The sequence below is a fragment of the Dermacentor andersoni genome, chromosome 3 (assembly GCF_023375885.2).
Source record: "Dermacentor andersoni chromosome 3, qqDerAnde1_hic_scaffold, whole genome shotgun sequence".
Lineage (NCBI taxonomy): Eukaryota > Metazoa > Arthropoda > Arachnida > Ixodida > Ixodidae > Dermacentor > Dermacentor andersoni.
The window spans coordinates 86054252-86080470 of NC_092816.1; the positions used below are offsets into that span (position 1 = coordinate 86054252).

Consider the following 26219-nt stretch of genomic DNA (forward strand, 5'->3'; position numbering starts at 1 on the left):
TAGTGAGAAAGGTTTTGTCAGAATTCCTATTCTGTTGGTTTTGAGAAAATGTGTGGCTAAAGATGTTCGCGTTCCAGCTAGCATATTTGCGCCCGGAAATTCAGAAGAAAATGTCCACCGGAGCAGTAATACATTTTGCCGCACATTTTGAGGACGTTTGAGGTCATGTATCCGAACTGGTGCTTGCCGCGGGTAATTATGCTTTCGGAGACGGTTGCGCTTCGCGCATCATAACGCGACGATCAATGCGTTTAATAATTTGAAAGGTGATTAGTGAAGCATGAAATACATCCTGACTTCCAATGTTGAGAATAAGTCTCGATAAGAAAATAAACCGAGCTGTTGTGATGTAAACGTTAAATAACTCCTTCCCATTGAGCGCCCTAGCTAGTGTATGCATGCATGAACCTCCAACCGTTCGCCTTAAACATTTCCATGTGTGTTCAATGGGGCTGGTTGGTTCATCTTTAGAATAAAAACAGGAACAGCGCTCTGTCCTGTTTACTCGCTCGTCCTGTGTTGCGCAGTTCCTGTTTTTATTTCCATGTGTCTTACCTGCTTGATGATGGCTTGTTTCTGTTCCGGCGAGGCGTATCCGTACCTGTTCAGTGGCTGTTCAAGCCAATCAGACAAAAAAACAAAAAAAAAAAAACAAAAAACAGAAATTAATTTATAAACACTGCATGCATGCATGTGTTTCGAAACATACACACGCACGCGCGTGCACCGAAGCATATGTGCAATGTATCTCGACAATGTACACGTACAGTCGCGGACAGAATATTACGGACCATGAAATCTAAGAAAAAGCTGAATATCACCGCAACCTCACAACGCAATATGGTATTTGCATTTTGGACCTCGACTAGAATATGCTAACAACGTTGTCGTGGGCAGTTTTACTGGTTACTGCTACAGGCTGCTCGGAAATTGAACGTTTTCGGAGATCCCGTGGTCCATTTTATTCTGTCCGCGACTGTACATTGTGTAGAGTACATCGCATAATTCCATCATGATGTATTATCTATGCAATATATTTCTAATGGAGTGCTTGGGGCTTCCATAAATCCTTCCTCTTCGCCCATATGCTCCACAAACTTCAGTTTCGGCACGAGCTGTATCGTTTCAATGGTTCATGCGCAGATTCCTTAATTTTCTATGCTCGCTGCGTCGCCATCACGGAGGCAGCTATAGGTGGCTTGTTCCAAGATAAGCTGTTTGTAAAGCTGCAATAACGGGTCCGTGCTTGAAATTACCGCCGCGGAGACGACAGCGACGAATATGGAGCTGTTTCGCCTTCTAAAACAGACAGCACCAGCATTTATTTTACAACAAGGGATTATATTAAACAAAGCTAGGACACCGCCGAATAACACTGCTACTCGGCTGTGAAATATGAGTGCATTTAATTATATAGCCTGGAAGGGTCCATATGCAAGCGGTATGAGGATCACTTTCGGGGATACTTTCACTCTCGTGAAAGATTTCATTATTGGTATCATAGCGTTAACTATGCTTGGCACAGTGCCTTGCAGGCCTAAGAACGCTGTCGTAGACTCCGACGCATTTGGCGCCAGTCACGTTCGCGAAATCTCGCAAAAGCATCCACAGACATCCGAGAATACCGCCCTTGTATTCATTTCCATGAGCGTTCATATGGGTGCACCGCGTCCCCATGGTCACAGCGTCAAGTAAGCACTTGGAAGCTGGGAATATCGATGCGCTTTACGTACGTCCTAATTATTCAAACCATTAATGACGCTAGGGGAGAGAATATGAGCTAGCAAGCAGGCGTACGTCCGTCGGCCCACGGTCGAGTTACGCAAAGCAAGAAGGCGTGAAAATGCTAGCTGCCTTCTGACTGCAGCACAAGCTCCTTTTCGGCTGTCTGTCTAGGGTACGCGTGTCAAGAACGCACCTCGTCAAAGTGTCGTAGGAAGGCATTCCTTCCGAAGTAATTGACCCTCATGTCCAATTCCGGCACTACGATGTCACTGCTTAGGTAACACGCACAACGGTAGAATTTCTGCTTCTTCATGTTGCAAGCGCCGGCCTGATAACAACTCCAGCAGCGCGTGTTCACCCAGCCATCTTCACGATCTTGATTGATACTGAGGATGACGGTGGTGAAATGCACGCGCACCTATCAAAGAAACTAAAATAATATCAATGTTCTTTTAAGATGCTGATGGTGAAGAGCTGAATGTATACGAACAAAAAAGAGTGGTATTTTCAAATACTTTGACAAAGAGAACAATTTCAAGCAAACGTGTCATTCAAATTCCCACCATATACAAAACCGAAACTAGAGGCAAAAATAAACATAAATAATGTTATTAGTAATAAATTGCACATAAAATTAAACGTAAGAATGTTTACTGTGAAAATTCGTATAAGAACCACAATTTTTTATTACAAATAGTTTTCTTTCTTTTTCTGCGAAACCACTCGGCGCTGCGGTACTATAACATGGCGGCTCGCACAAGCTCCTTGCATTCCGAAACTGCAAATGTAGCGCCGGAGAATGTTGAAGGCGTCCCCCGTAATGCCTGGATGGTGAGTAAGATGTCACACTGGACTGCGTTTAAAACTACAAGATGCAGTATTTTTATCCAGAGTGGTAGTACTTGCGCAAGACCACAACTCTCGGTGTCTCACCACGCTACCTCGTTGACCGCTCTCGAGGCACATGTTCCCTTGCACCACTCGTTGCCGACGTTTTTCATTGATCATCATTGATCATTTCGACCCAAATCGAAGCCAATATGTTTTGACCATTTCCAGCGCACACGATGTACGAAATGTGACTGAGTAACAACTTTATGATAAAGTCGAACGTGCTTGAACTTGACGTGTAGTAGCCCACCGATTCGAGCAATCGTCTGTGTGACATGGGTGCGTTTGATTCGTTTTGTTCTTGATTCACAAACGTCAGAGTCGGCAACTGTAAAGCCGGGACCACACGTACGCTTGCCGACGCGCGCAAGCTCGTGTCCACACGCTTTGCGCCTACCGCACCTCGCGGTGAATGGCGGCTTGCTTCCACAAGAGACGCACGCCAGTGCGCGCTCGCTTTTACGCTTTGGTAGACATCGATTTGTACTGAGTTATTGATAGTGCTTCAATATGCTCAAATATTTATAAACGTTCTTGTTTCATTTTCTGAGTTAATTAATCAGATCTAAATGGAAATAGGCACTTGCTCACGTGACATATAAATAAGCCTCGCTGAAAATATTGCAGCAGCATTGGCACGCCATCAAGCGCGTCGCGTACTCTGCGTTTGCGCGCGTACGGCTCGTTCCGATTCCGCGTGTGTTCATCGGTCAGCATTGGCCGCTCTCTCGCTGGTCTGCATCTCGCAAGGCTTTTTTGCTGCTTCCCCTCGCCGTCATGCCTGCAGTCTCGCATCAGGTGAGGCTTTTGCTATTGCTGAAGATGCTACTGCTCGTCCTTTTACTGAAGAGGAGGCGAGAGCGACGGCAGCGGCGACGTTTGTGGATGCGAACTGTGTCTGCGGCACGAAGGCATGGATTTTACCGCACAGCTGTAAGTACGCCGTTCATTTTACAGTTGGGCTGTTGTATGGTGTCAGTGTTCAGAACCTGTTCTTGGCCGAGCGTGTAATTGCTTAAGGATATGCGTATGCCGCTGCAAAGACGATTTGCGTGCGCTCTTTCTCTAGTACCCTTCAATTCATGCCGCCATTTGTTCATGTAAATCTGTGCCCGAATTCACAAAACTCATCTTGCAGCGTTCAAGTGCGTGGCTGTTGTCGGCTGATTTTCTTATTGGCCCGATGAACGCGTCGATTGACATGTATGATTGCCACCGACATTGCCATCGTGTGCGGTGTAGTCTGAATAACGAGCGACTCAAGATGAAGGCGTCGATATTCTCTGGCAAGGACACGTGCCTTCCCCCAGTCGATGGTGTGGCCCCCTGAAGCTGCATGCTCGGCCAAAGCACTGGATTTCAAATTTTCTTTTCTCACGTCACAGTTGTGCTAATTAAGACGCCTTTCAAACTCACCAGTTTCGCCAATATACACGTAGCCGCAAGCCGCGCATGGGACAACCTACACAAAACCAGAGAATTTGTTTTGGTGATTTGTACTTAACATGGACGAGCGATTGTTGCAGTTTCTGGTTTGAAACGTGTGCCACCTGAACATTGTAAGAATGCAAAACAGCTTGTCGGCCTTTATCTTGAGTCGCCCATGATTCAGATTACATCGCACACTCTGAACAGGAGCAATGGCAATCTGTCATCACGTGTTCAAGCCTATTTAAGCAAACTGCTCGAACACATTTGCTTTTCTTACGTGTGAACAAGGCTCCTGTGTGGAAGCCGAAACGCCTGCATTTTTTCTTTTAAATTTACTTTGATTGGCCTAGTGCTCCGGGTTTTGTCTACCTTTAACCGTGATCTAAATAACCTCAGTTTACCTCTTCGGTAATCAGGGCCGCTATAACGTCCAGTCTGTTTTTATTCCAAAATCTGCCATTAGCCTTCCATGATAGGGCAAAATGCTATGGACTCCACCCATATAGGCTGGACCCGAGCCATTTTAACCTATCACGGAGGCCTCATGGTGGATTTGGAGTAAAGGCAGGTTGAAATAGGCTAACGTTATCCCAGCCCAGGTGCACGGCACAAACACACCAGATGACCATTTGCAGCCACGGCTCTTAAGTTCGTATGACTAGTTGTTCGAATTGTTCATGGCAATTGCAGATGCTCCACAAGCGGCAAGGAGATCATGGATTCTTTTACAAGTACTTCAGAATGACGCCGCAGCTTTTTGATAGGCTCTTAAGCTTTGTTGCTGCCGACCTGACCCGGCTACAACTCAACAGTGAGCCCCTGGAGCCTGGAGAGAGACTGGCAATAACTTTGAGGTTCGCAGAGCTACATTCTACCGTGTTAGTGAAAGTGTTTACCAGTGGGGCACCATGCACGTACTGATATAGTTCTAATGGTAGAAGCAGATTTTTTATTATCTTTACAGTACGTTTCAGTGAAACTGCATAGACTGCAACCGTGAAGTGTTTCTGTCTTAATGGTCAATCGGGACGTGCAAGTTGTCGGGCCAGAGACCAGTCTCTCAAGGCTAGGGTATGGTGGTTGCACATGTAAAACTGCTGTATCATGTCACTGTTCTTTTGTAAAAGCTCGAAACAGTGAGAATTAAGTAAGCCTACAGTGTCTGTTCATGGAACAGCAGCTTTCTGTTATTTTACTTCTGTTGTATAACATGTCCCTGCTCAGAAAAGTATGAAAATGCACTTTATTTGGATTAGTGCACGAGGGCTAACTTCCTTTCCTCAAATGTTTAGCACATACATTTCACCACTGCATAAAAATAAAACTAAATAAAAGTAGGTTGTACCAACCTAGGAATTTCTCCTTTGGTAAGTGCTTGCTGCACTACTCTTTTGTGTAGAGCGAGGCTATTCTAGCAAATTCATTGATGCACAATTCACATAATTCGTAGGCTTACCTGGTTGAAGTACTTACGAAAACAGGTGCCCGAAACTAGGTGTCACAGCTGATTTTTGTTATTTGATGTTACAGTTACCTGGCAACAGGGCACGACATATGCCGCATAGCACGGGCATATCGTGTAGGCCTTGAAACTGCCAGGCAGTGCATACATGTCACATGTCAAGCTATATGGGCACGCCTCAAGGATCGTTTCATGAGAGTGAGTAAACCATCATATTTCTCTTATGACTGCTAGGCTGTGATGATCGCGCGCATTGACTGCAAAGTGCTTACCAATTCATTAAAGAATTGTCAGCTTTCAAGGAGTACCAAAACACTAATTCATCAACTGTGCCTTGGTGCACTGCTTAGTCAAAGCATTTCCTGTACTAAATAAAATGTGTGTTTACCCAGCTTGATCCTGTGGTTATGACAATGAGGACGTTTGCCATCTGCTTCTAAAGTGCTCTGGACATGCTATGCATAGACCGAAGCTAGAGCAAGAACTTGACAGAGTTGGTCTGCAACGACCTTTCCCACACATCGAACTTTGGCCAAGGAAAAGGGCAAAGCAGAACACATTGAACCCGCTTGAACAATTGAGGACAGAGGCATACTAAAGTTCTGCGTTGATTTGTTTTACATGTCATTTTAGACACTGCAAGCTGGGAAAATGCTCTGTGACACTCTATGTAGCAGCAGGTAGTGTGATAAATACACAGCCACGTTCATGATTTCCATCTACATGCACATTTCTTATGTGTGTCATCTTCACCTTTTCGTGTCTTGTGTGATGCAGCCAACTTTTCCCTGTTATGCCTCTGTGTGCATATTATCTATGGTCCTGCCTGTCTCGGATCGCATCTCAGCTTCGTGTTCCTGATCAGCCCTTCAGGAATCATATTCTGCAGTGCAAATTGTTATCCCTTTTCCCAGACTATTCGTACTCTTTCAGAACCACACTTACTAGCTCTCTCATCTTGATTTTTTGAGCTTGTGACATTTGTCATCTTTTTAAATACCGTTAACATGAGAATAAGTAGCCGTCACCATTAAAAGGCAACTAACCCCTGAATGCCATTGTTGGCATTATAATGTTTTGCTATTTCTTTCCATGTCTGATTCTTCTTGGTCAACGACGTGACATCGGTTTTCTTGCATTCCACAATATGCCTGTAGTCACTCACAAGTGTCGTCAGCAGGGTCTTTTTGTTTTCTGTAAAACGGGGTGCCGTCTTGCGTTGCGGTGCATTCTCTTGGGAGAAGATCGTACGTGAGTGCCAGATTTCAGCGTCAAAGCCTGTTGAGAGGACAGCAATTTCGTACCAAATGCGGTGTGCGGCCGTCGCACGAGCCCCACAACCTGTTTTCTTAACAGACGACACTTTCCTAGCAGACGACATGCGCTGCCAATTTGCGATATCTACGACTGTGCCACACTCTCCCTCTCATTGTTCTCGACAAATCTACTTTTGCATTGAAGCACAGTCTTGACTTGACGAAGCAAGTCAGCTTGAGCGTCTATGAAACGTGGAAGCCGACTTGGGCGTTTTGAAGTCTGCTTCTTGCTTCGGGCCGATTTCGTCAAGTCAAGCCCAAGCACGATCTAAGTTAGATCTCCGCATTCGGGGGTAAATCTCTTTTTCATTTCAGTAAACAAGCAGTGGGAGGGGCAGGTGGGCTAGGGTGAGGTGGCACATACCGTTAATGAAAAACAGCTGTAAAAGTTCAGGTGTCAACAATACAACAGCGAAGGTTGCAAGATCTAGCAGCCAACCATGATGCTTTCATAGAGCAGGAGGAGGTGCAGTGTGACAATATAGCTGAGTGTCATAGTGGCGTAGTGGCAATGGCGTTGCGAGGTTTAGCACGATGGCGTGAGATCAAATCCCTGCTGCAGTGGCCTCATTTCGACGGGGCCGAAATGCTAAAACACTCGTGTACCGTTTATTGGATGCACATCAAAGAAACCCAGACGCTCAAAATTGATTTGGAGCTCCCCACTATGGCATGCCTTTTGATGATATTGGGGTTTCAAATTACATCTTTAGTGACAGGGAACTGTTGTTATTGACACTTGGAGGTGATCTGAGACTTATGAAAATGTGGGCATACAATCCAGCTTATTTGAAATGACTCCATGCACTCTTTCCAACAACTTCGACATTGTGCGGAAATAATTTTTTTTTAAGTTGTGAGTAATAGGCGATATTCGTACTACTTTAGACACCAACCCAAGATGACTGGAAGAAGATTGCCGATGGATTTTCTACACGGTGGCAATTCCCCTACTGCCTGGGGGCTGTTGATGGAAGACATGTGGCAATCACATGCCCTCCGATGTCTGGAAGCGACTACGTCAACTACAAGGTAAACTCACACACTTTTATTTGATTTGCTTTATGTAAAGGGCTCTGTCTTGGTAGTTGTAATTGTGCCTTGAAAATGAAGATGTGTAGGTACCATATATTTTGGTGTATAAGTCGGAAAGATGCTTTTGCATAACATGCACCCCCTACATTTCGTGCCTTTTCGAAGAAAAAAAAAATTGGTGTACTATTAGATGCACCTTGCAGCAGTCGAACAAGAAGTGCCGCTGAAGCCTGCAACATTCCTTGTTCGACTGCTTCTCATCACGTCAAGCCTCCATCTTCCTGCGAACTTCCATCCTGTTTGCACCTGTGCATACGACACACCTATTTTAACTCAGTCAGCATGATTGAACATGATTACACATGCTTGAAACTCATTGCTAAGTGCTGTACTCACCGATTTCAGGGCATTGAGCTTTCGTAAACAAAACCTTTATGTGCTGCAAATTCTAGCAGAACGTAACTTAAGCCAATGCTTTAAGACCAGGAAAGCAACATTTATTGCACTTCACTTAAAGCCATCGAAGGCCTCATCCTCCGACACACGGCCAAAAAGTTCAGCCACTTCAGCCGGCAGCATCACTGTGTTACCGTTGTCAAACTATAAGTAACTTGTACGTGACATCATGAGCATCTTGGAACATATAGCTGACATTGCCTCTGCGGCACGGCTGCTCGGGACAAATGACAATTGCATCACACCTGCACTAACATATACAAAAAGCAAAGATTTGGGTACCCCAACGTAACTATAATAGTTGTGCCTCTTTCTTATTTAGTGGGCCAATGCCTTTCTTTATAGAGGAAGTTGAACTACAACAGCAAACTAGTACACATGATTTCCAGTCACGGAGGCCACAATGGTGGTTTTACCGCAGCTGGTGAGAGCTGCACTGTCTACATGGCGAGCCCTAGGACCTGACATCTGTTGCCATGGTTTCTTCCTGCTAAAACAAGATCCGATTTCTTTCAGAGTGCTGCCACACAGGGTTTCCTGTAGTACTCGTGAAGGAAGATACACGTATTGGGTGCACCAATGCGGATGGTTTTAGGCATATATAACATGCACCGACGAAAATTTTTGGGGAGAAAGTCTTATACACCAGAAAATGTGGTACAAAGTACATGCAGTAGATGATGTCAGGTGGCACATGGGGTGCTTGTAGTTCTGAACAAAAAAATAACATAGCGGCTATAACATGAGGTAAGCTTGCTTTGCGGTCCCTAAACTCATTAAGCTCCCAAGCATCCTTTCATACTTTTGCTGTTGACTGCATTCTGCTGCCAATTTCATTAAACTTTATGACCTGATAGCCCATATATGGCACAGTAATACCAGGCTTTACTTGCTAATCGGGGCACTCAGATGGCCTAGCAGCGGTCTTGAATTTGCTGTTTGCATGCACATGCCCACACTTCGTTTGATGCTTTATTTCAGGGAAAATACTCAATTGTCCTCATGGCTGTCGTGGACAGCACCTGCAAATATGTCCTTATCGATGTGGGCGCCGAAGGCCGCCCGAGTGATGGGGACATGTTTAGGAACTCAAGTTTTGGCAAGGCCCTCATCAGTGGAGACCTTGGCGTATCCTCACTTGGCCTGCTCCCTGGGACTGCTACAGCTGTGCCCCACGTCTTCGTAGGGGACAGAGTGTTTCAGTTGAGGAAAGACTTCATGCGCCCGTTTCCAACAAGATACCTTAAGGATGAGCAAAATGTCTTTAACTACAGGGTGAGCCGAGTAAGGTAAGGTGACATTCTGATTATTAGGTGCACTCAGACATCGATCACACCATAATTTTAGGCAAAGCAAGGCATAATTGAATTCAATTTGGTTTATTTTTTCTTTTCAAAGCCAAAGCTAAAAGCTGGGGCTTGACAAGGGTTTCGAAGCCTTCCAGAGTGACAACAGTGGTAGAATCATGAATTGCTCTCTGTCACAATAAAGCAGGTAACACTTCAGCGCTCTACACATATGTGCACGCATAAATATACACAAATAAATACCATATATACACATACACACACACACACACACCGTATTTACTTGCATAATGATCGCACCCCGAACTTGCTGCAGTGATATGTCCTGTGCCAAGTCTAGCTGATTATGATCGCACTTACCATCTGTTGAATGCTACGCGAACGACTCTTCAAGACATGCCAAGCGGTCTGCATGCACCAAACAGATTCTTAAGCAGGTGTGCCATTTCATTCCTTTCAGCACTTTCCTCACTTCCATGAAAAAAGAAAGCTACAACCAAACTTGCCTTGGCTTTATTATTTGTAGGCTTTATAATGGTTGTGGTCAGCAACAACAAAAAAGGTACCTTTCGATTCCTCTCATCTGTACTCGTGGGCATGCAACAAATCCCGAGCAGCAACAATAGTAGCCACGTTTACACTGATACGTTAGAAGTGTACCTTATTAATATGCTGACGCTTCTAGCACAGGTAAGATATTTGCCCACCCTTAGTGGAAACGTGCCGTATCAGGGTAGTAGTGAAGACAAAGGCCGCAGTTTCCGCAGCATGCCCGCCATGTGTTTCTATGTCACTGGCAGCTAAGCGCGCCCATCTCCATTTCTGTCGCCTCAAAGTGGACATGGCAACGTTATTGCCCCAAACTTGCCATTAACCATATTATTCATTACTGATATGGAAGAAACTTTCAATGCATGTAATGTACTCGCGAGAAGAAAAAAAATCTCGTTCGGTGTGTTCGGTTTGCCCTGCCAGCCGCCGTTTTTGTTTTGGTGTCCCGCACTGTTACAGCGGAAGCCGTCAGTTTGTTGACCTGTTGCCATCCTGCAGCAAACGCGGGATGAAATTTTTTTTCGTTTTGCGGGAAATTTAACCTGCGTAATGACCGCACCCCTGAATTTGCGTCAATTTTTTTTTGACAAAAAAGTGCGATCATTATGCGAGAAAATATGATATACACACACACGCACAAATGTGCATATATATCTAGAATTACATATACAGTATAACCTCATTCATACATTTTGGAAAAAATTGCGAGAAAGATCATGCTAAACGGGAAAACGTACGATCTCAATGAACTTTAAAAAAAATTTCGGGATCGACTATTGTTGACATCTATGTAATGCGAAGTGTTGCACTGATTGTTGCAGCAAGAGAGGCCGATGCACGTCGAGCTTGTAGTGCTCCAGCGGCCGAGATGCGTTTTGTTGTTTTCCTATTGCGTGGTATTTTAAGAGGGCGACAGGAAACCGCAACAAAATTGAGCTGGTGGGCGAGCCTGGATGCTGCTGAAGCAAAATGTGATGTCACATTGCGCTGCCTGCAGGCAGGGCATGGCGGAACATTTGGATTATTGCTTAGTAAAGGTGTGCAGTACGCTACCAATGGGGGGGGCACTAGGCACAACGCACTGTAATACAGATAGACGAGGATGCTCATGGCTTTAGGTTTGGCGGTGATAGCTGTTAATGCGGCGTGTGACGACCTGGGCAAAGATTTGCTGCTACCGGAATAGCGGCCGTAAAACGTACGCGATCGCAGTCTGCAGCAGGCAGCGGTAATGCGTTTCGGTTATCGCTTATTAGAAGCGTGCGCTATGCTTCCTACGGCACTATGCGCTGTGAAACAGACGAAGATGCTTATCGCAGTAGGATTGGCGGTGATTGTTGATTGGCTGAAGATTGGCAATGATGACCCTGGAGAAGATTTGCTGGTACCAAAATGAGAAACTGAGTGCACATCGGCGTTTTCACATGAGACGGATGGGCTAGTATTGCGGTGAAGCTGCCACGGCGGGCAGCTATGCACTGTTCTCGATCACGCGTGCCTCGTGCATTTTCTATTACATGGGATCTAGCGGCTGGAGAACATATCGTACGATCGTTGTTTGGCGACGTACTGAATGTTGGTGCCGAAAAATTGTGTTTTCTGAGAACGCATGAACCGGTCAAAAGTGAACGTAGCTCTATTGGGTCATTTATTGTGTTCTCGATTGCGAACGTTGGTGACGGGAAAACGTATGTAACGTGACCGTATCAATGAGGTTCTACTGTACATATGCAAAAAGAATGAAATGAAACAGTTGTATCCCGGTATTTTATAATTGTATGCAGAAAGTAGTAAACAAATAAACATGGATCTTGCAGTCAGATTTTCCTTCATGTAATGAAGGCATAACTGCTGAAAAATACAGTTATTATTCTCATTCAACTATGGAATGTCATTGTATACCATAGGACACTGCCATCGCTTTAGATAAGTGCCGTCCATCCATCTACGATTGCTTTGAGCATTCAAGCATCTCATACATACGTATGAGATGTAACACACACTACAGAGCGCACAGTGCTCCAGTGCCGATTGAGATGCAGTGCCGGTTGCACATTGTAATGAAATAATTTTGTGTATGCAGAACTGCTACAGTGCAGTCCATTTATACCAACATAAAGAAAAAGCAACTATATGGTTATTATAACTGATTGTCTCTATATGTAGACTGCCACCCACAAAAAAAAAAAAAAGCTGTCGTGAACGTATCTTTGTAGCTCCAGACCTACATTTGTTTCTTGCACTAAAAATAGATGTAGAAAGTAGGCTGTAAAAAATGAAACATTTACAACATGCCAGCACGGCGATGCTCTCCGTGGCTTTCGCAATCAGCGTGCTTGGTATGTGCTGCGCTGTAATGGCAGCAGCCACAAACTTACATATGCGAAGTTTCCGCCCTGTCTTGGCGTCGTTCATTTGACACTTAGCAACATAAGTTTGACATTCAGTCTGCACGGAAAACACTATCTAGAAGGCAAAATTTTGGTTATGTCCGATGTGCAGCTGAAAGCACATTGTTATATATTTTCATAGATTTTTTTCTCATAGCCCTAATGCATAAGCTGATACCCTTAAGTTGACTCATCATTATAATGGATATATCTTAAATGTGGCATCGTTATAGATGGACTGAACGTAACCAACCCAAATCTCTGCACTGATGTGAGCCAAATAGTACACTGCTTGCAGTGTAATAGTATTTGCAACTGTTTGGAAATTAACAGAAAATCAGCGGAAACGATGTGTGCACAAGGAAAAAAGTGGACGGGGTGAGTGTTGGACACTTAACCCTTTCATTGTCGTTCCTTCCCCTCCCCATCCTCCCTCGCTAAGCATGAGGCTGCGGGATTGAATCCTGGCCATGGCGGGTGCATTTGGTGGGGGTGAAGTGCAAAAACACACATGTATCGTGCCTTGAGTGCACGTAAAAGAACACCAGATGGTAGAAATTAATTTGGAGTCCCCCACTACTGTGTGCCTCATAATCAGATCGTGGTTCTGGCATGTAAAACCCCCGAATTATTTTTTTACAGGGAACACACTCCCAGAGTCGTTTTTTTCCTTTTCTTTTCTCTCTCTCTCTTTTTTTTTGATGCTATAAAATGAATATAGTTTATTTCTCGTTGAGCAGAAGTAGAAGAAATTACATAGATAACGGCAAATTCTTTCTTGGTGGGGTCCTCGCATTCCTCTCTGAAAAAAGGAATGTCAAAAGGAACGTGGCGAGACAGAAACGCGGAAACGTACCGCTGCATCAGTGATGTTGAAAGGGTTAAAAATGTTCTCTGTTGTAAGCGCAGCACTTCTCCTGTTCACTTCTTCCTTTGTGTTTGCGTCATTTTCGCTGGCATCTTGTTCATTCACAAGCAGGTCCCACCTTTCCCAGCAAAAAACTATGCTGAACTTGCAGCTTTTTACAACGCAGTCTGAGGCGTCACTTCCCATTCTTTTCTGTGAATGCCAAATATTCCGTCTAGAAATAGGCTACCTGGTGTTGTGATGAGGAATTACTTGTGTTCTTTTTGCAGTATGTAGTCGGTAGAAAAAAGAAAAATATGGGAACTTAGTAGGTTGATTGTAGTGAAGTATAAAATCAGCAGACAGTGAAACAAAACAAAGTATGAAGGAAAAACTTTTTTTTTTTTAATGTTTCCGGTACTTTTCTTGTTACTGTGTCTCTTCGCTTTAGTAAAAAGACGAAGTAGGACAAGAAAGGCGAGCCCTCGACTTAAATGGAATGTCAGTAGCAACAAATGTAATGTGCACAACAGTATGCTATGTCACCTGAACTTGGTCGCCATTACCACGGCCACTGGTTAAAAAAAAATTTAAATGGTGCAGCCTGCCGCTTGCATCAAAAACTCTGTCATCCGCTGCAGCCCCACCAGTCGGGGACTGTTGCCTGAGATCGGCATGGAATGAAGTTACCCGTGGAAGCCAACGCGTCCCATCCCCAACAGCTAGCATCATTTGACCCAGCCAAGTGGCCGAGAATGCAACTACAACTTTTAAGTTCGCTACCATTGCAGCCCACATGACGCGGCAGGCCCCACTTTTTTTTTTTTTAATCCAGCGGCCATGCCACTACATATCATACAGACTGATATGACAGCTTCCTGAACTGCCGAGCTAACAAGTGCTACATTGTGGAAGGGCATGATACCGTACCATTTTTTTTCTTCCACTTGAGTTGCCATGCTGCATAACGTCATTATTGAACTAAATATAAACATGCAGGCCTGATTCATGGAGATACTGCAACAGTGACTTATAAAATGTGTTGTGTATGATCCATCTTTCATTGTCTTCAGCTTGATCACTGTTCAGTTTCACACTATTCTTTGTCATAACCTCACTAAGCATCAAAGCTTTCGTTTTCAAATTACAATTAGCAAAAACCACAGGTTGGTTCTGTGATGAATGAAGGCTATCTTATAACACATAACACCTCTCGATTCTGAATATCAAGCAGTAAATTACTTCCTTTGAAGACTTTTTTCTTTCTTTTTTCTTCTCTCCGCAATCCACTTATGGCAACAGAGGGAGATTTCTAGTTTTTTTACATCTCTTGGAGGCGTGCATCTCTAGGAGGCCCATGAACTTGTGCTTGAGATGGTTACACATGATTGCCCAATTGATGATTTCTATGGGCTACCACCACATAACAGCCATTGAGCCTCTGCAATGTCATCACTGACAGTGTGTATGGTGGATTAGAAGCAAGAGGCCTCATACGCCACAGGAGACAGCAAGCTGAAATTGCTGCATGCAGCATAATAATATTTGGCTCACATCGTTGTGGAGATTTGGATTGGTTATGTCATCTTGAAGGCTTTTTGTTGTAGCACATTTCGTACAAGGATGCAGAGGACGAACAGGACAGACACACACAGTGTTAATTGTGCTGTGTGTGTGTATTCCTGTTTTGTGTCCTTGTATTGAGTACGCTACATCAAAAAGCTTTAAGTTGGCTCATATGTTCACAGCAGCATCGTCTACATATCAGTAATGTATTTGAACTGTGTTTGAAAGATGTTTCAGTTATCCTTAAAGAAAACATGTACTGCAGGAAGAATGAATACACAGCAAGATATGTAAAGATGTGTGGTACTTTGTGACACAGGTGTTCTTACTGTGTTCATCCTGCTAGCATAAATAACTAAATGTCTTCTCAGAAATGCCGAATAGGGGAACATGTTTTTCTGAACTGCGTTTCTTAAATGAAGTGTTTAGATTTTGGAATATGTTTTGCTTTATTGTGACAGGCGGTGCGCTGAAAACGCATTCGGCCTCACAGCAGCGAGGTGGCGGATCCTTCTGCGGACGATAAATTTGCTCCCCACAGAGGTGGACTTTGTTGTCAAGGCTGCCTGTGTCTTGCACAACTTCCTAACCGTCCTCAACCCACAGTCTGACAGATACACAGACCAAGAGGATGGGTTTGGTAATGTTGTAGCGGGACCCTGGCGTCAAGGCATCGAAGCTGCGCCGGGGGATGACAGAGTGCCGCAATTTTTCCCCCTTGAAGCAACGCATTCAAGGAACTTTGACGGTGAAGCTGCACGTGCTAGGAACCTTTTCACAGCCTACTTTTGCAGCGAAGCGGGTGAAATTCCCTGCCAGTGGCACCAGCCAGATGTTTCAAAAGAAGTTGCTTTGAAGCGTCTGCACGACCGTCCAGAATTATACCAGATGAAATGATGGTGAGTGCTTATCCATATAGCAAAGCTCCGTAGCATGGCTATGATTCCAGTCATCCGTGGCTTTCTTGCTGGGAAGCAGTGCAGAATGTTATACCAATACAGTGCAGTGTATGTCTAATCGGTATATGCAGCAAGAATGAGTGCTGGCGCAGTGCAGTAAATAGCATGGCTACTAAAGCTGCTCAGTATTCCTTATATGGCAAAAACGACTGCAGACTTCTGTGATGTTTCTATTGATATTGTCAGTTCCATTTGCAGAACTTGAGGGCACTAAATCTTTTTATCAGACTCAAATCATACAATAGAAACGAAAAAAAAATGCTCAGATGCAATGTGCACGTTGGATTCCATGCAAATGAAAGCTTAAGTCAGGCGGTTAGTTAAATTCTTTACAGCTAACTGCAATGTGCAAAATTTGGCAATGGCAGATGTGTGCACAGAAAAGTACGACACATATCAAGCAATATTTAGGGAATATACACATCTTGTGCCACGGTGAGACATACCCATTCTGGAGGATTGGCCAAGATTGGCGACACCCCCAGTGGCACAGGCTGAATGGCTAAGTTAGAGAAAGTAAAGTGAATCAAAGAATTTGTTAAATATAATTGATCATTCTATTAACAGATCAAAGTGTTTGAGAGATAGAGACCTTTAGGCAGGCATTACATCTTCACGTTGTATGTAGGAATCGTACATAGCAGGACATTCTGGAGGATTGACCAAGAACACACTGTGGTATATTGAGTGGCTAAAATCAAAGGATCTGCTTAATAAATTCACCATTCCATTAACAGACCGGCGTGCTTTAAAGGTGCCTGTGCGCTGGCATTATATGTGCAGGTTTTATGAAGCAAGTTTTTTTTTGTTACGCAGAACAGAGCTGCAAATACATGGTCAGCGCGAAAGGCTTTTATGCGCCCGCTGCACGTGTGCCTTCATGTAACATTTGTATGTATTACAAGTGTATTCGGCAAGACATCAGCCACAATCGGAAAAGTCTGGGAGGATCATCAAAGGAAGCTTCGCTTTAGAAATGGACAGGATAACCCCAGGAACAGCTTTGAAGGGTCATGGGGAGGACCTCGCTTGCCCGTTTTCCTGTGGGCTGGTACCAGAAAGTGCGAGCCCACATTAAGATCGACCAAGCCCGGCTGCTATGTGAAACACTTCAGATTTCTAAGTTTTCATCATTGCAACTGTCAACGATGCACAATGTAGTATTTCCAGAAAATGGAGGGTTACTTGCTTTCTAATGTGTTAAACACACCCGCCAGCTCATCCAAGTTTGCGGCTGTTTTGTTTGCCTGACTGAGTCGGTGCCACTCGTAATATTTATGTGCCCATACTTCCGCGTTGCCTTAACAGAATAGAACCTGATGTATTAGCTCATAAATCCACTTTTACTTTAAAGGGAAGCTGGAAGCTTTTCCAGAAAAAATGAGTGAAGAGCAATACGTCGTGGTTTTCAACCCTCTGAATTCGAATATTGCATCGAAATTGAGCGAAAGAAAGCGCAAACATATTTTATTTAGACGAAAAGTGCAGCAGCAGACATGCCCAGCTCGCACGCCTCGTTTCCGCCTGTGATTGGTTGGGCGCCTCGTGACGTCAACAATGGTGTTCATCCGGACCGACTGCTGCCGCTACACACGAAGCACAGTGCAAGGTAGTTTGGTGCTGTTTTGCTGAGACGGTCATGGAAAATTTCGAGAGCTTGCGTTTCTCTGAGGAGTTTGCCGTTAAGTCCAAACTCCACGAGAGCGATCTTGCGCATGACGGCTTCGAGCGACAAAACGGGCCGTTGCTTGAACGGATCGCTCGGTGTTGTCGCTCGATCGCTCGTTTCTAGAAATCTAGAACTTGTCGCTCGTCACCCGGAAGTGCTATGAGCGACTAGCCAATAGTGCGAAGCCAGAACTGGATGTACATAACTCAAATACTACTGTTTGTCGCACGGAACGAGCAAACTATTGAATTTTACACGTGCAAGAATAAGAACCTAGTGCAAGACCTTCAGAAATATTTTATGCTCCTTTTTCAGTAAAATACATCAACTTAAATTGATAAAGCCTGTGTCACGCTAGTTTCGGCGCATATATTGCTGCCCTCATACCGGGAAGTCGTCGCTCTCGTGGAGTTCGACTTGCAGGCGACGAGTGAGCGCGACAGCCATCACCTCGCTTGTCGCGCTGTCGCTGTCGCGTGCAAGATCACTTGTAAGGGGTTTATACTTTACTCCCTACATGTACGAGCCGATTGCGAAGAGCCGGCTTCTCCAATAAGCAAAAAATGCTGGTGCAAGCACTGCTTTCCACGCGAACGAAGGCGAAGTGTTAGCATCTCCTTGTGTTGGAAATGTTCTTTGGCGAGTATGTTTTTTGCCAAGCTGCATTCAGCGTTCCAGTGAGCACGTTTCCGGGCAAACAACTGTAGTGTTATGTTCCTGCATGCCTCTTTGTAGAACATAAGCGGTGATGCGATCTTCGGCATTTGTGCGCTGCCCCAAAGCTGTCGGCAATCTACACAGACGGTTAAAACGTGGGAAAAGTTTACCGGCTGTTGTAGCACGTGTAGTATAGAACCTTCATCAGTGCGCTATCCGCACACTACTCGTAACCACCGAATTCCGTCAGCTACGTGAGACGGTCGGTTTCTCTATGTGTGCGAGAGAAGGGGGAGCGCAGCGTCCTGGCGTGAGCAGGCTTTCCAACACATGCAAACTTTACGCTTGCACTGCGTTATGGTAGCTGCATGCAGGCTGTTTCACAACACACGTGCGAATAGAAAATTCGCGGCGCTTGGCGATGAAACCTGCGTCAAGGGTTGGAGATAAACATGCACCTTCCGTTCAGTGCGTTAACACGGAGGAGAACCCAAAGCACGCATTATTGATAAACTCCGGTAGTAATCGTCACGGAAGTGGTTAGAGCACAACACTGTTGTTCTTGAGCACTTGAAGTTGTTTCGCTTCACAGCAGCCTCCTACTTAGCTGAAAGCTTCTTGTCTTGCAGGAACTAATAGAAGATCGGAACATCATCGCGGCCGCTGGTGTTCGTGCAAGCGTAGGCTGCAAATGTAGGGTCGAGCGAAGTAGATTAGGAAAACACGCTCGCAGAAATAAACCCGGTCAGGCACAGTCGCGGAGACGGCGAAGGAACGGAACACTAGGGCTGACGTCACCACGCTGCAGTTTCCGGTGTGCGCTCGGATCGTCAGCGCCAGCAGCAGCACGTGGCGCTCGACGGGGGGGCGGAGCTACAGCGCAATTTTAACCAACGATTGCGTCGCTCCTAAATGAAAAATCCCCCCCAAAATTTTACCTGCATGGTTTATAAGGTTCCCACATCCGTATATGAGCGTCTTATTGAATTCGACAGACTCTTCAGCTTCCGTTTAAGAATCCTCGTAATATAGTACTGTTATTTGTAATATACTCGGCAGATCTTATTTTTAGAAAAAAAAAGAACCGAAGAAAGTAGAGTTAAGCAGTGCTAGTGAAAATAGGGCTTTAGCAGTTTGGTGCTGTTCATTTATCGCTTTTGTGTCGCCTACACAAGAAACAAAGTTTCAGTGGTTACATTTCACCTCTGATTTGTCTACGTTCGTGAAGTGCACAGTCTGTGTTTTGAGAGGGACTCGAGCTTTGATTTTGAGCAGTAATTGATTTGAACTGTGGTATTTTTCGCGATCTAAAGTTAAAGATTTTGCATTTTGCGACAGCATTCATTTGCAAGTAGAAACAATACAATGATGATGATTTAAAGATACCCACAAGCCCCACTCATGAGGCATTAAGTTATTGTGCATGAAGTAAGGAGGATTTAGAATTACCAAAATATAAAAGCAAAATAAACATTGAGATCACATATAAATTAGGGGTGTGCGAATATTCAAATACACATAGACTGTTACACTGAATATTTGTATTTGAAAATGGACTATTCAAAACTAACCCAATATTTTTGAACATCTGACTGTTAAAGTCTGGCTACTGTTCTCCGTATAGTAAACAAAGAATAGCAAATTATCAAAAGTGAAACAAAGACAAAAAAAGGAAGTAGTGTAATGACTGGAAAATGTAGAGAGGTTGGCGGGATAATGGAGCATCTGGCCTGCTACTCTACGTAAGGGAAGTGGAAGAGGGGAAGAAAAAGGGTCACAATGGGGGATGATAATGGGAGGAACGAGTTGAAGGACACATTACACAACTGGTATCACAGGCGTGAGTCCAGGCCCGTGTCGCCTAGGAAACGTACAAAGACAAAAGCTTTCAAAGCAATGCATGCTGTGCTTTCAGCTTTGCGGCAGAAGCCTATATGACAGCCGGTGATCTTAAAGCAAATAGTCTTTCCCGTTTTTCTACCATTCCCATATTCTTCTCATGCTTTTGTGCTATTCAAAACCTTTTCTGTCATTTAGTGCTTTTGGAAGTTTAGTCATGTAGCAGTTTTATCTTTTACACTACAACCAATGTTTTGCTTCCAAAGGGCCCGTTTTCATGTGTCTATAACGCGCAAGTCCTTCAGCAGCCTTTTTCCTTTCCCCACAACTTCTGCTTTCTCTTTCTTTTTCATTTTTTCTTTTCGTTTTTATTTGACAACCATTTATTTAGCATCTTTAGAATGCTAGTCATACAGCCTTTCGTTCTTGGAAAGCTTGTCTGCAAACAGGCTGTAAAGATGTTGAGAGGTTATTTCCTCACTTTATTTTTAATGACAATTAGTGATCTTGTGCTTAAAGATTATCCTTTGTCTCTGATAGTTAACTGTCACCTGAAATAATGAGCGCAGGACTACCTACAGGACAGCAGAACAAGAAAGTATGCAGTGTTGTGTGCTAGTTTAAAAACAATATTTATGTTGATCTGCTGCTCTTGTGTGGGCTGGCGTGCCGCAGTGGCTATGGCAATGTGCCGCTGGACACTATGTTGTGGGTTCAATTACCGACTGCAGTGGCTGCATTTCTGAGGAGGGGAAATTTAAAAACGCTTATGTACTTGGATTTAGAAGCCCAGGTGGTAAAATCAAAGCTCTCCACTAAGGTGTACTTCATAACCCACTCTGCTCTGTCAGGATGCTATACTCCACATTAAGAAAAAAAAAAGTTTTCATTGGTAGCATTACAGTGAAACAAGGCACACATAAACACAAGGCAGTAGTAATAAAACAGCTACGCAGTCTTAACACTTTGTGACCATGCTCATTTATCCAACTTGTGGTCATTCTATTCAGGAAAAAAAAGTGCCATAAAAATCGAATACCATGGATAAATCATGAATGTTTAAATATGATAAAAATGAAAATGAAACTCTTTAGAAGGTTTTTAAAAACTAGAGACATATCAGACTTAAAAACATTTAAAGAATTCTGCAACGAAGTAAATGCGTTTATTAGGAAAGAAAAAAAAGAAATTATTTAAGTCAACAATTTGATCCAGACTGCTGCAATGGGAGTGCAAACATCTGGAGGAAGCTTAGTACGTTACTTCATAGGACACCTATTTGCTCAGGAATTACGGCAGTAAAAATAGATGGCCGCATTGTTAAAGATCTAGAGCTTTCAGAAAAAATTTAACCACTTTCTCATAAACGTTGTACAGCCAACGGTAACTCATGCAGAGACTACAGAAACGAATGGCATCTTTTTCGGACCAACTGACGATCAAGAATTGGCCTTGATGTTCTCTGCACTAAAGAACACCAGCGCGCGTGACATAGACGGCTTTCAGATATCTCCGATCAAGCATGTAATCCATATTATAGCTTCTGTGCTCACTCACATTTATAACTGTCTCTATCGGCAGGCTGTTTTTCAAAACAAATGCAAACGTCTGTTGTCACTGTGCTATATAAAAAAGGAGACAAAAATGACCTTACGAACTACCGCCCATTTCTATATTACCAATATTTTCCAAAGGCTTTGAAAGAGTTATTCCTAAAAGAGTCATAAACTCTTACACCAAATTTCACATAATAATATCACAATACGGTTTCATGAAGGGCAGGTCGACTGAGACTGCTTTACTAGCCCAAAAAGAAATAATTCTAAAATCTTTTGAAGATAAGAAACTCTGCATTGGAACCTTTGTATATTTTTCCAGGGCCTTTGATGGTCTCTGTCATTACACTTTAATTGAAAAACTAGAAATGTATGCTATTCGTGGCATCCCATTTTCACTGTTGAAATCGTACCTTAAGTGCCAATCGCGATGTGTAAAAATTAACAATTACTTCTCTTCAGCCGATAATCACTGGGGTACCACAAGGTAGCATTTTAGGGCCGCTGCTTTTTAACTTATGCATCAACGATATTGTAAATATTAGTGATAAGCCTAAATATACAATCTATGCCGATGACACTAGCATTTTCTTCACTGGTAACGATACGGGTGCATTGACTGCACTTATCAACACTACATTAAAGAGCCTAAATGCATGGAGTGAGCAAAATTCATTAGTCATTAACAAATCAAAAACAAAAGCTGTCATTTTTCACTCGCGGATGCAGATTACTTCTCCAGGCGATGCCTTACGCTTAGGTAGTGCGACGATTGAAATTGTAGAGATGGTTAAAACTTCAGGAGTGTTTTTTAATTGTGTAATGTCATGGGAACCACAAATGAATAAGTTAATAACTAATATTTCCAAATGTGTAGGTATACCTGCACGACTGCGTTCCTTGCTTCCAGTTTCCGTTAGGATAACACTTTATAACAGCTTGTTTTTATCGCATGTCAGTTATTGTATTTTGGTATGGGGAAGTGCAACAGCAACTAACATTAATGGACTACAAACTACAGAAAAAAGCGATTAGGCACATTGCTAACGTTGACTATTATGCACACACGGGTGAATTATTTAAGCGGTAAGATGTAAAAATATTCCTGCTCAATAGTAATCACGCTTTTTTGAATATTTTTCAACTAGAACCAGACATTATCCCATACCCTACTCGTCACCAACAAAACTGGATGATTCCATTGTGCAGAGCACACTTTGACCGACAAATGCTTTGCTTCACTGTTGCTGTTCTATTAAACAAATTAATTCAAAAAAGGATAAAAATTGAAGAATGTGATGCATGTGTTATTAGGGAAGCACATTTATCATGAAATGAACACAATATTATTTATCACTAACTCAACTTTCAGTGTATATTGTCTTCATGTATTGTACTGTGTAATTTAACTGTAAAGGAATCTGTGTATCTATATTTTCAGTTTATGATGAATCTATGTGTATTACAACTTGCAAAATATTAACCCTTTCTTGCTATGAATGAATTTTGTTCATCTGTCCTCAATGCTTTCCATGTGTCAGGGAGGCTTGGGTTCCCCTCAAGTGACTAATGTCACTTTTATCCCGAGCCTGCCCTCATCCTTGAGAGGACAAATAAACTGACTTGATTTGATTTGATTTGATTAGCTATTTCATGCACTTAGACTCCATGCAGAAAAAGCACTCAGGTAAACAAACACACGTTAAGTCATTTATTTCAGGCAATTTATTTCTGAGGCTCCCAACAGTACTTGAGCACTGTGTGGTAGCGGTCTAAGCATTTTGCAGGGTGGGGGGGGGGGGGGGGGGGGCAGGATTTTCACGACTGGTCTGTAGGGTCCTCTGTGTAGCTCTCATTGGAGGGCATTTTCTGGCCATCCGGGGCCAAAATATATTCATCCACAGCACTCAAATCATCTGGTTCACTGAACATGCGTTAATTACGTCCATGAAACATGTGCCTAGAAAACGTCTCCATCCTGCCAATGCCTCATGCTACAAATTGCACTAAAATCCCTTCAAGCATGGAGGAAGGAACAATCATCATCTGGATACATTGCGAAGTGCACTTATTAGTTTACAAAAAATAGTTCTCCAAAGCTTGCGTTGCGAACCCAAATAACTGGCAAACGCAAGCACACATGTATGTTGGGCACTCCACAACATCTGACTGAAACGGATATTTTCGTGTGTCGGAAGGGGCCTGACATATGACTGCAAAGGGCTAAACAATAACAGTTAATATCTATGCAAACTAAATGTGCAATGCAGTAACTTTAGTTGCAGGTTGATTGTGCACCTTAAGGTCTTTAGTGGCTAAGGCATTCTGCTGGTGAGCATGAGTGTGCAGATTCGATTTTAATGGAATGGGACAAGATGAAAGACAAATATGTGTGGACAACAAGTATATTCAATAAACGTGCTATCTTAAAGGGCTGGTTGACTATTCCACTCCGCATTCATGGTGCAGAAAATACATGGACGGGCAAAAGGAACAGATAGCGTGAACAATGCATGTTCATTATCTGTTTCCTTTCCTTACCAATGTGTCAGCAGCACCATGAAGGCACAATGACAGAGCTCAGTATGACAGAAAAAAAAAATTAGTTGGAAAATTCTCTGATAACTTGCATTACCTTGTTGCTCATGTCCGTTTGTTGCACTACACTAACTAGTTTTAAATAAGGGACTAGCGACACTGCGAACAGTTCGTGGTCACCTTTTGGCCGGTAAACTTCCAGGTTACTGGATACGTGTCCGAGCTCCTGCACCTGCAATTTTTCATTATTATGTTTTGTTTTTCTGCCTGCAGGTGTGGCCTCATGCTCCCGTGTTGTGTCCAAGGACAGTTGTGACCTTGACGTCACTGATGACAGTTATGAACGATGCGTAGGCGTTATCACCGATGGCAGTGGCACCTCCGTCACCGCTGACACCGGCTCATGCGCATCCACAAAGGCCACATTGCAGTATTGATGCATGCCCTCAAGAAGTTATGCTCCTGTCAGCTCTTCGTCCAGCTCCTGGCTTGTGTTGTGCTGTTGCCGGATCGGCAACAGTGCAGCACAAGCCAGGAGCTGGATGAAGAGCTTACAGGATCGGCACTTGAATGCTGCCCGATGTGCTGACTCATCTGAAAGAAAAGATGTGTACTTGTTGTTGATACTTTAGCCTGTACATATGTTCTTAGTAGACAGCTTTAGAAATGTGAAAATAAAGTTCTTTCGCACAGCTCTTGTCTGAAGTGGTTACTTAAAAAGGTCAGTAAATATTATGGATCTCGGTATATAGTAGCACAAAACGTGACGCATGAAGACGCATAAGGCTTTAGTGTCATTGTTTTCTTCTGTACTAGTTCATGCTGTCATTCTATACTTGTGCGCTTCAGTGAACACAAGACACTTCCCTTACGGTAGCAGTTACAACTGATACTGTCTGTAATCCCTTAAATTACCAGTATTTACACTTGTGCCTAAGGCAGTTTATTCAGAAGCAAAGTATGTGGACTATCAGAAATATGACGTGTGCAGTAAAAATGTGCATGTGAAAATGACACACAGAACCAGTCTGTTGGAACAGAATGAAACTAAAAATAAAAAAAAAAAAATTCTGACCGGAGCGAAAACACAACCAAAACATTATTTATTACTTTGTTTTTGAGTGAAACCAAAATATCTTTTATTGGTTTTCGGTTCAAGGGGAAAGTCTGCAATCCAAAGCAACCGACGTCGGGCAATGTCAGCATTAGTGTGTGTCTGAGGCAGGGATAATGTGAGCGATAGCTGGTTGAGCACTCCAGTGATCTAAGCCTGTTAATCGTTGCACTAGCAGATCGGCGTCGCAGTAAAACCCAGGGTTTGCATGCAGAAAAGCTTATCATATTGTTTTCTAAAGGTATATGGCGCTCTGTTACAGAGGTTTTATTCGTTTTATCTTTCATTCATATATCATTCGTTCGTTCGTTGGTTTTATTGCAACAGCGGTCTCGCATTTCGGCAAGCATACTCCATGACGTGCTGCTTCTGAAATCATGCTCCATACCTTGACTCAAGGCAATGAGCGTGATCTCGGAACTCATTATTCACTTATTGATAAAAATTACTATGTTTTTGTTGTTACTTTGCTTCAAAAGTTTTTACATCCAAACAAACTGTTACGAACCGTTACGGATAGATTTTTTTTGTTCCGAAGCAGAACCAGAGTGGAACTTTTTTCAGTAGAACGAAACTAAAACCAGAACGAGAAACATTTCCTTCCGACACCTTGCACAGAACTGTTTTTTTTTTTTTTTTTTTTCATCCAAAACCAATGCTATAGCACCATAAAATGGTGCTATATGTATCCTTTAGCTACAAAACAAATACTCACCTAAAATGCTTCCAACAAAATCTAATGAGAGCCAAACATCCATGGTGCTTAATTGATCCCATATAGTTCATTTTACAAAATAACATGGAATTGATCAGACTTGTCGAAGCTAGTGCTGGGATCCCTGGAAGTGACTGTCAGTTAGTAAATAAAACCTGTTCTGCACACTGGCACAAGGTCTTTAGCATTGATGC

At 43.3% G+C, this 26219-nt stretch overlaps 3 protein-coding genes across 4 annotated transcripts in view; 2 read left to right on the forward strand and 1 right to left on the reverse strand.

Annotated features, from left to right (window-relative positions):
- Positions 1 to 2090, reverse strand: part of LOC126525048 (2-oxoglutarate and iron-dependent oxygenase domain-containing protein 2-like) — a 17333-nt gene extending 15243 nt beyond the window's left edge. The window contains exons 1-2 of one of the 2 annotated variants that reach the window (XM_050173110.3): positions 1919 to 2090; positions 556 to 612 (exon numbers count right to left, since the gene is read on the reverse strand). In XM_050173110.3, the coding sequence (XP_050029067.1) occupies positions 556 to 612; positions 1919 to 2038 (177 nt within the window). In that variant the 5' untranslated portion in view covers positions 2039 to 2090. Of the gene's footprint in view, positions 1 to 555; positions 1369 to 1918 lie in introns of those variants that run through there. The other variant, XM_055067490.2, reaches the window with a different exon arrangement.
- A 363-nt stretch (positions 2091 to 2453) lies between these two features.
- The window catches only part of LOC129383181 (synaptic plasticity regulator PANTS), a 29510-nt gene continuing 5744 nt past the window's right edge, over positions 2454 to 26219 (forward strand). The window contains exon 1 of the mRNA XM_055067492.2: positions 2454 to 2556. Within this exon, the coding sequence (XP_054923467.1) occupies positions 2470 to 2556 (87 nt within the window). The 5' untranslated portion in view covers positions 2454 to 2469. The remainder of the gene's footprint in view (positions 2557 to 26219) is intronic.
- Positions 2563 to 24888, forward strand: LOC126525046 (uncharacterized). The gene is made up of 7 exons (XM_050173105.2): positions 2563 to 3549; positions 4738 to 4901; positions 5578 to 5707; positions 7714 to 7857; positions 9298 to 9605; positions 15440 to 15877; positions 24470 to 24888. The coding sequence occupies exons 1-6, from the start codon at positions 3394 to 3396 to the stop codon at positions 15873 to 15875; spliced, it is 1338 nt and encodes a 445-aa protein (XP_050029062.1). The 5' UTR covers positions 2563 to 3393; the 3' UTR covers positions 15876 to 15877; positions 24470 to 24888.